The sequence below is a fragment of the Thecamonas trahens genome (assembly GCF_000142905.1).
Source record: "Thecamonas trahens ATCC 50062 unplaced genomic scaffold supercont1.48, whole genome shotgun sequence".
Taxonomy (NCBI): Eukaryota; order Apusomonadida; family Apusomonadidae; genus Thecamonas; species Thecamonas trahens.
Genome location: NW_013657632.1, coordinates 36290 through 45935, shown reverse-complemented (window position 1 = coordinate 45935; position 9646 = coordinate 36290). Strand labels below are relative to the sequence as shown.

The 9646-nt window shown below is 65.8% G+C and overlaps 3 protein-coding genes across 3 annotated transcripts in view; 1 reads left to right on the top strand and 2 right to left on the bottom strand.

Moving 5' to 3' along the window:
• AMSG_08726 (uncharacterized protein) overlaps positions 1–199 on the bottom strand; it is a gene marked incomplete at its 5' end in the record, with an annotated part of 3407 nt that extends 3208 nt beyond the window's left edge. Inside the window, one exon of the mRNA XM_013899053.1 lies at positions 158–199. Coding sequence (XP_013754507.1) covers positions 158–199 — 42 coding nt within the window. The remainder of the gene's footprint in view (positions 1–157) is intronic.
• A 1060-nt stretch (positions 200–1259) lies between these two features.
• Positions 1260–3035, bottom strand: AMSG_08724 (CMGC/MAPK protein kinase). Its single transcript, XM_013899052.1, has 2 exons — positions 2991–3035; positions 1260–2466 (listed from the first exon to the last, which is right to left on the bottom strand). Exon 2 carries the CDS (start codon positions 2464–2466, stop codon positions 1354–1356), a length of 1113 nt encoding a protein of 370 aa, XP_013754506.1. The 5' UTR covers positions 2991–3035; the 3' UTR covers positions 1260–1353.
• Positions 3036–3307: 272 nt separating this feature from the next.
• Positions 3308–9627, top strand: AMSG_08723 (uncharacterized protein; the record flags this gene model as incomplete). Its single annotated transcript, XM_013899051.1, has 5 exons — positions 3308–3360; positions 3640–4369; positions 4470–5057; positions 5087–9566; positions 9605–9627. 5 exons carry the CDS (start codon positions 3308–3310, stop codon positions 9625–9627), a joined length of 5874 nt encoding a protein of 1957 aa, XP_013754505.1.
• Between the last annotated feature and the right edge of the window lie 19 nt (positions 9628–9646).

Here is a 9646-nt window from a genome sequence, read left to right as displayed (position 1 = left end):
GACCCCCCCCCCCCTCGTCCCCCCTCCCCACCCCGATCACCCCCCCTCCCCACTACCACTCCTCTTCCGAGTCCACACCTCCTCACCTCCGCATCTTCATAACTCGTGGAACAACAGCACCACACCACACTCCCCTCCCATATTCCTGCGCTTCAACTGTCAGGCCATGGCCGATGATGGCTCCATTATTGTCGTCCATGCCTCGGCTGGTGCTGCCTTGCTGGCAACGGCAGCCGAGGCCTTGAGCAGGAGCCAACAGCGGCCTGCGACCAGTGAGCCACCGCCGGGCGGCTCTGAGCCGGGTGGCTCGCAGCAGAGACGGACACCAACGTCGGCACGGCAGGTTGAGCCGTGGCGACCAGCTTCGAGATCGGCGTCGAGGTCGAGGTCGGCAGTTGGCCAACGGCCGCAGTCGCCGTTAAGTGCATCGCGGCTCGGCTCGGCTCGCAGCCGTGGCTTTGATCCGGTCTCGGCAGAAGCCCGCCGGCAGAAGCGGGAGCGGATGCATGCCCAGCGAATGGCGGCGTTTGATGAGGAGCTGGCGCGCGAGGCCCGAAAGCGCGAGCGCAAGAGTCACCTGCAGCGCGACGACGCTGTTGACCACGTTCAGTTGCTGGCTGAGGGCAACGCCCGGATTGGGCGCGATATCGACGCGTTGATTGAGGCCAAGGAGCGGCAGAAGCAACGCAAGCGCGAAATCATGCACAAAAAATGGACAGAAGATGTGTACGTCAAGATCCAGGCGCGCGTCTCGTCGCTCCTCGACTCGGAGCTGTACAACGAGTACGAGGCGCTCCGACGGCAGGAGGCCGACAAGTTTATCGCCTGTGCCCGCCCCGGCTCGCTGGCACACGCCTCAGTCTACGACGCAGACTATGATCCGCACGCTGTGCCATCGCTGGTCGTCCCCATTGGTGACCTCGTGGATCCGCTGTTGGAGCCTGTTCGCGAGATCGAGCGCGAGGCGTCGATGTCGCGGACCTCCCACTACTTTACCGGCGGCGACGGAGAGTGCGCGGATGACGAGACGAGCCCGGCGGCCGTGAGAGCGCGGAGCCGAACGCAGAGCCGAGCCGGGAGCACAGCGCGCAGCCGCGGCGGGGCCCGCCAAGGAGGGCGGGCGAGTGTGGCGCGGAACGCAATGGCGTCGCGGACCTCGACTCGTTCGGACGAGTGGAACCGCCTTTTGGTTTACGCACAGGAAGAGTCGCGCCTATACGGGAGCTCGCCGGCGTACGAGCCGACGCACGAGGTGCCGGGTGCTGACGGCTCGCCGCAGCGTGTGCTGCGGACGTCGATCCTGCAGCTGGGGTGACCAAGAGCGTGACAAGTGAGGAATTAACATGCAATTGGCTACTCCATGTCCATGGTGGCCATACCGTTGGCGCTCTGGCCCTCGGCAATCTCAGGGTGGTGAGCGCAGATCTCTTCAAAGAGAAGGTCGCGGAGGCGCTCCTTGTTGAGCTGCTCGCGCTCAAAGGCAAAGTCAAAGATGGCCTCGGCTGACGGCTCGTCGTCGGGATCGTGGAGTGCGGCGAGGTACGGATGGGCCAGCGCCTCCTCAACGGTCAGACGCTTGGCAGGGTTAAAGGTCAGCAGGCCCTGGAGCAGGTCAAGCGCCTCGGGCGAGGCGTCGGGGAACTGCTGTGCAAACGGAATAAGCTCGCGGTGCGGCAGCGACTTGACATACCGGCGCGCCTTGTCCGACTGGATAGCGGCAATGTCGTCCTCCGAAGGCGTGCCGAGCAGGTCGATGATCTTGGTAATCTGGTCGATGTAGTCACGGCCTGGAAGAAGCGGGCGGCGCTGCAGGAGCTCGGCAAAGATGCAGCCGACCGACCACAGGTCGACCGCCTTGGTGTACTGCTTCCACGAGAGCATGATCTCCGGTGCCCGGTACCACCGTGTCGCCACGTACTCGGTCATAAACCCGGCATGGTTCTCGTCAGGATCCGCCACTCGCGCAAGGCCAAAGTCGCAGATCTTGAGGTCACAGTTGGCGTTGACCAGCAGGTTCGATGGCTTCAGATCGCGGTGGAGGACGTGCGCAGAGTGGATGTACTTGAGTCCGCGGAGGATCTGGTACACAAAGTACTGCGCATGCTCCTCGGACAGCGGCTGGTTCGAGCCGATGATCTGGTGCAGGTCGGTGTCCATCAGCTCGGTCACCATGTACAGGTCCTCAAATGCCTCGCGCGACGGCGGCGGCATCAAATCGTACAGTGCAATGATGTTCTCGTGGTCAAAGTGCCGCAGAATCTTGACCTCGCGGAGCGTTCGCTTCGCGTCTGTCTCATGGTCGAACACCTTGCCCACCTTCTTGATCGCCACTTTGTTTCCGTCCGTCACGTCCTTGGCCGCGCACACAATGCCGTACGCTCCCTGCCCGATCGGCTTAATCAGCGCATAGTTGACCGAGATGTCGAAACGGCTTCCGCACACCATGAACGAGTTGGTCTCGCTCATCTGCTCCTCCAAGCACCAGCACAACGCACGCGCCATTTTCCGCACCGAGCACCGAGCACCCCGCACCCCACACACAAACAACCACACACACACATCGTTAGTCCTGCCGCCTGTGACAGATGCGGGGAATCGGAAACTTCAGCCGAACTTTTTCACGCACGGACACACACCGCCCCCCCCCCCCCCCCCCCTCCCTCTCCCCTTCCCCCCCCCCAATACAAACACCGCCGCATGCGCACAGACACCACCACCACCGCTACACTTAGCCGGCCCGTATAGACACCACCACTGCTACACTCAGCCTTCCTCGCACCACGCCCGTTCCCACCATACCTCCTATACTTGCCCGTCCCCCCCTCCATGCCCGCCTCTCGCACCTCCCCTGACATGACCCAGTCACCCCTTCCCCCCACCCTCACGCGCCCACCCTCACCCCCCGCACTACGCCCCTCCCTCCCCCCTCCCTCTCTCCCTCCCCCCCCCCCTCCGCACTCCCTGTTCCACTCCCTGCCTACTTAACATACCCTTTCTTGTTACCTTCTCCTCTTCTTCCAACAGCCAAGAGAGGTGTACAACCCCGCCAGGTTGACCACCGCCGCCGCCTACAACAAACAACCAAGCCCCATCCGAACTCGGCTCCCCCTCGCCTACCCGCCCGTTGCGTCGTCCGTCGCCCGCCGCCGGCTCCACCCGTCACCTGCCAACCGCCCGCCGGCCGCCGGCCAACTCTGCCACTGGCCGCTATTGTCCACCGACCACGGCTTCCCCTCCAACACTGACTACTGGCCACACACCCCACTACCGCCCCTACCCCCCACCAACCCCACTCCCGCATACACACATGTCAGGGTCTACCACTGCTACGGTGCCGCGACATGACTCGTCGGGAGAGCTGTCACCAGGCTCCCCGCCTGCCCTCCCACACATCGACCACCAACCGCCGTCGCCGCCTCGGTCGCCGCCGCCGCCGCTCGCCTTTGAGGCTACCTCGCAGCTGGCGCATGCCTTGGCGGCTGGGCCCGGAAAGCTAGCTGCTGCTACTCGCTCTGGTCGCTCACAGCCGGCCGCTACCTTTTCTCGCAAGCGGCGCAAGGCCTCCGCCCGCGCCACTGCCACCAACGCCGAGCTGACGCGGTCGGCCCGCAGCAGGTCAGCGCGCTCTGGCTCGGGTAGGCCTGCGCGGGCGTCGGGCCACGCCACGTCTTGGGCATACTCGGCGGCGACAGAGACGACCAAGCGCCGCCGAGCGGTCCAAGAGTCGGCCTCGCGCCGGGCCGCAGAAGACGCCGTCGATGATCCCAACTTCTTGGAGAAGGGCGAGGTCCGCGGCCTTCCGCACGTCGTCACTCCGGCCGAGCCCCATGGCTCGTCAGCATCGCTCCGCGTCGCCGCCATGCTCGAGGCCCGCGCCACCCGTCACCACGACTTGCTCCGCAAGCTCGATGCCGAACTCGATGCCAAGACCGCCGAGCTGACCGCCGACATGGACCGCCTGGCGCGGACGTTCAAGGCCGAGCTCGACGCCGACGACGCGCGCGTTGCCGCAGACCGCGACAAACTCTGCTCATCTGAGCTTGCCACCCTACCCAAAATCCAAGTCGAGCGGCTGGCTGAGACCTACCGCGCGCTCACTGCCAAGCGTCGGCACCAGGCTGCCATGACCACCACGGCCATGCGCGAGAGCCTCGCTCAGCACTCATCCGCGCTAGAGGCGTTGCTTGCCTCGTACGCTCCGCAGCTCATCGACATTGCCCATGTCCTGCCCAACGACGTCGAGCGGCTCTGCAAGGAGCGCGCTCACAAGCTCAATCTGCAAGCTGTCGCCTCGGAGCATGCGCTGCTCGCATTCGAGGCCCGGTTCGAGGCTTCCGAGCTGGCTGCCGCCCGCGAGCGCGACGCTCTTGTTGCTCAGCGCATGGACGAGTGGCACGCCCGCCGCGGCGAGCACGCCCGCGCTGCCTTTCACGCCGCTCTTGACGCCGACGCCATTGCAACCCCCACAGCTGCGCAAGCTCTTTGACGAGCTCATTGTCGATCAGGGCGAGTCGTATCGCGCTCTTGTCGAGGTCATCCACCGCATTATCAGCTTCCAGCCCCCCGCTCTGACCACCGCCGATGCTGACGCCTTTGCCCGTGACCTTGGCCGCGCGCTGGCCGCGTTGGCTGCCACCCACGCCACCCGCCTCGGCCAGGTCCTTGCCCTCGATGCCGCCATCCAGGCCGACGCCGACACCGCCGCCGCTCAGCTCGGTGACGAGCTGGCTATTGTTGCCGGTAGCTACTCGCCCGAGGTCGATGCCCAGGTTCGTGCAGTCGCCGAGCCGCGGCTTGCCCAGCGTGCTGGCCAGCGTGCCGGCCTTCTCGCCCTCCTTCATGCCGTCCTCCACGACGCCATGGCCGACCTTGCGCTCTCGGCCCACGGCCTGTTTCAGTACGTGGGCGCGGCCGTCGCGCTCTGGGACGGGCACGCTGCCGCCGTAGCTGCCGCCAAGGCTGCTGTCGAGCGGGACATTGACAGCTTGCACGACGCGCACGTCGCCAAGGTTGATGCCCTCGAAACCGCCCTCACAGACGTCATCGACCAGCTCCGCGTCGCCCAAACCACGACGATCTCATGGAGAAGCTGACGCTTGCACTGCAGGCACTCAACTCTCTCGAGACCCAGCACCGCGAGCTCACTGATGCTGTCGCCAAACGACTCGACGCCCACGCCTCGACCATCACTTTGGCATTGGAGACGTACAGCACTGGAGTGCGCGCCATGTTCTGCCTCGTCCCGCGTCGCGAGTACGAGGTCTGGCTCGCAGCTCGCGGCCTTGTTGCCTTTCCACATGCCCCCAAGGCGCTTTCGCGCACCCCAAGCACCCCGGCCACCAACAAGCGGGCGAGCGGGAGCAACAGCAGTGGCTCTGGGTCGGCGGCTGACAAGTCACTCGCATCGCTGCCCTCTGCCTTTTGCACTGTTGCGCCTGAACCAGCCGAGGCAGCCGAAGCGGAACAATTGACTGCTCTCCAACTGGCTCTCGTCGTCTCTGCGCCGCAATCGTCGCCGCTTCGGCCAATGCGCGACGCCCTTGTCAAGGCCCTGGCGTTGCCGGCGGAGCCATCTCCTGCGCCGCAGCCGTCCCCGTCACCAGCCCGCTCGAAGCGCCCAGACCGCAGCGAACGTGCTTCGTCGGGCTCTCACTCAACTGCTGCAGCGGCTGCCGCGAGCGTCAGGGCCTTGTTTGGCGACCTCCTCCAGCCGACCGAGCAGCCACTGGATTCGATGCTTGAAAAGCGCGGCGTGGCAGAGGATGTCCACGTCGTCACCACCAAGGCCGGTGACCAGTTTGTTGTCCTCCCGCCGAGGCACTTTGAAGTGTACACCACCGCGCTTCTCGTCGAGAGTGAGTCGATTGAGGCAAGCCCGGCGCGGACGAACCGGACACCTGTACGGGGCCGCCGCAGTGGGCCAGGCACACCGACAAGTGCGGGAAACAAGACCCGTGAGACAAGCGATGCCCGTGAGGGCTCCAAGTCGCGCGCGCGCAAGGGCAAGGCCACGCCATCGCGCGAGTCGGGCGCGTCGCCAAGCAGGACGTCCAAGGCCACGCCGTCGCGGTCTCGCCCGCGATCAGTGGCGTCGACCGCCGGTGATGACGACGCCAAGGCTGCTGCTGCTGCAGGCGAGGCTGAGGCCTCGCAGCGGAAAGCGGCCTGGGAGTGGCTCACAGCCTTTCTCGACCCACAGCTCTCGGCCCACATCGATTCAGAGATCTCAGCGCGGCTGGCGTCTGCCCCCGAGTGGATGGCGCATGCTCTTGAGACAGGTGCCGTTCCTCTCTCTGTCCTCATGCCTGTCGCGGCATCTAGCCCGCGTTCTGCGTCGGGCGCTCGCTCGGGGCGAGAAAGCGTCGCGTCGGACACGAGTGCATCCAACGGCGCCGAGGCCAAAGTCAACGAGAGAGCGCTAGTGGTGCGGCGCGGCCGGATGTTGGTTGACGCCGACGGCAAGCCTGTTGTTCATGAGCTCAAGTCGCCAACGCCAGTGGTGCGGTTCCTGCAAGAGCAGCTCCGGCGGGCGTTCATGACTCATCTCGGCGAGTGGCAGGCGGCCGAGTCCGCGGCAGTGGCCGAGTATGTAGAGAAGCGTGCGGCGAGGCATGCCGCGCAGCTTGACGAATTTCTCCGTTTCCACCGCCCGCGCAAGGATCGCATCGAGCTGGACGTTGCCCACGTCCGCGCTGTCGAGCTGCAGGCCAATAACGTGCGGCTCGAGCGGCATGTGGAGGGCATCCAGAAGCGTGCACTCGGTGACGATAGCCACATGTCGGATGCCGTTTCCGCCATGAAGGCCACCGCCGACGGCTTTGCAGCCTATGTCTCGGAGAAGCAGGAGGTGCTTGGCTCGGCATCGAGCACGGCTTCGCTCGAGTACTACCAGCGCGAGGTCCGCGGTCGCGCGGCGGCAGCGGTGGCTGCGCTCGAGACTACCGTCGCGCAGGCTGTGACCGGTTTGGCCAAGTCGCACGAGGCGGCTCTGATGGCCAACGTTCGTTTCAGCGACGCTGTCGGCTCGCTGGCTGGCGGCGGGGCATCAGCGGTCGGGCCATCGCTGGCGCTCGTGGCCTCGGCGTCGTCAGACGCTCTCGGGCGCAACAAGGCCAGCTACCACGCCGACGAGATCCGAGGCGTCCAGGCTAAGCTGGGCAAGCTCGAGGCGTGGCTCAAGACTCGCCACGCAGCCCAGGTTGAGGCACTTCACAAGGCGCGGACCGAGCAAGAGAGTCGCCTGACCGCAAGTGTTGCTAGCTTTGATGAGGCGCTCAAGGACCATGTCCGCGACACCACATTCCTCGCGCAGCTCTCGCTCATGCTCGGCTCGGTCAACATGGCCATCCGTGCAGAACAGGCCGGCTCGGACAAGGCGGACGAGGACATCCGGGTGGCCCTCGGTAAGCTGCATGCAATCATCAAGGTCGATGCCTCGACCGATGCGGCCAAGTCGTTCAAGGCCGGCACGCCACCACTGGCCACCCGCCTCTTGCTTCAGCTCCACAAGGTGCTCTCTCTGCTTCATGCGCGCGGCAAGTACCTCGATGCTCTTGTCACCGACGTGCTCCTTCCGCCAGGCCTTACCACCGACGCCGTCCGGGCGGCGCTCGGCGCAAAGTCGATGGTGGCTGTCATGCAGGAGCCGTCGCCTGACGCTGAGGACCACATCCTCGCCATCCCACCGTGGCTGCAACCAGAGCCGTCGGCTTCCGACGAGGTTGATGGCACACCCCCGGCGTCCCTGCCCGAGCCGATGTCGTCGGCGCGGTCTTCAGTCAGCGGTGCCTCCCCGCGAGTCCGCAGGCCGGCTCGCGAGGCGACTGGGAGCAACACAAGCGGAACGGCACGGGCACGGCAAGGTCGGCGCGGTGCTCGCATCGGAAGTGCTCGCTCGGGCGCGGGTCGACGCGGCACGGGGCAAGCCGGCGAGCCAGCTGACGAGCGCAGCAGTGCCGGTGGAAGCGGAAACGGAGCAACCGGGAACGCTGGAAGTGGTGACGAGACCGGGGACGAGAAAAAGAAGCCGTTGCGGCCGGGCGACATGAGCTTTGACATGGCTGGGCTCGACAACAAGTTCCGGGACCGCATCGATGCGTACATTGCGCAAGGGCGCGAGCGGTTATTTGCTCTTGTAGCCGACTACTACGCCACGCTCGACGCAACGACGCTGACGCGCGAAGCGTCGATTGCAGCTACCGAGGAGGAGGCGCAGCAAGAGGTCAATGCCGAGCTGGGCAAGCTGGTGGCGAGCTCCGAAACGTTCCGGCAAGCATCACTCGACGGCTTCCGCACGGTGGCGTCGTCGGTACAGACCCTGTTCTCGGCCATTCCGCCGATGGTCTATGCGGACATTCGGGCGCACATGCTGCTCTCGGCCGAGGCTGCCAAAGAGGGCACCGCCGCCGGGCTCGCTGTCGAGCTGCGCGAATCGGAGGAGGCGCAGCGCGAGCATGCCAACGCTCTGCGCCCGGTCCTCGCGCATCCCAACCGGCGTAGTGAGCTTGCTGCGCTTCACGCCGCCGAGCACAAGCGATGTAAGGAGCTGATGGCAGCCATTGCTGCCGCCGGCATCGAGGCGCAGCGAAGAGAGGTCAAGATCGGCCTGCGGTTTGTCGGGGAGAGCAATAACGCGACGCTCATTTTGCTCGCGCTCGCCGACGCCCTCATTACCGACGAGGACTGCGTCCGCGCACCTGTGCTGGCGCAGATGCGGACAAACCACCGCTCGCTCCGCGAGCTGATGGTGGCGCGGCAGAAGCGCGAACGGCGCAAGCTGACACGGCGGCCGTCGCGCCGCAAGTCGCACGCTGAAGCGGAGACTAGTGGCGCATCGGCTGGTAGTGGGCGGGCTGGCGGGATCTCGAGTGGGAGCTCGCGGCGCTCGCGGAGGAGTGGAGGTCATCCAAGCTCGAACGTGACTGCGACCGAGGCTGAACGATCGACTACATCAGGCCCGGACAGTCTGCGGATGCGATCGACGACTGAAGTCCCTCTGCTCAGCACTAGTGTCCTTGACTTTGACGGCCTTGTGGCGAGCGGCATCGTCCGTGGCGAAAAACCTGCCACTCAGGCTGCATCCGATGTCCTTTCTACATCGCAGCCTGGAAGCAGGAGTCCAGGAGGACAGCTGGCAGGTGAGCGGCACTTCTCGCTCTCACTCGGAACCGTCGAGTCGCGATCCAGCGCGCTCAGAGTCTCGCCGCGGGCGGCAGCGCTGCGGTCGGGCTCGCGGTCGAGCTCGCGCGCCGGCTCGCGTGCCGGCTCGCGGCTAGAGGGCCGGCGGTCGAGCTCGCGGATGGCGTCGCGACAGGGTAAGCGCTCCGGGCGGCGCGGGCTCGGTACACCAGGCGGGGCGTCGCCGGGTGGCGGGCTGCCAGGCGGCGGCGACGAAGCAGTTGGTGGAGCAGGCGAGGCCGAACCCGTGCGAACGGCAGAAGAGGCTGTGGCGCGTGCGCTGTCGACGGCGGACGACCCGTTTGACATCGCAATGGTGGAGAAGATGTACGCGCGAGCGGTTGAGTCGGAGTTTGTGTCTGCGGTGGTAGGCGAGCGCAACTCTGTGAGTGCGCAGTTTGTGGGCGACTTTCGCGAGGTGCTCAAGCACGTCCACGAGTCGAACGATGAGCTCAAGGCAACGCTTGTC

Excerpts from the sequence above, each read along its gene's own strand:
- AMSG_08724 (XM_013899052.1), bottom strand. The coding sequence starts at position 2,466 with ATGAGCGAGACCAACTCGTTCATGGTGTGCGGAAGCCGTTTCGACATC.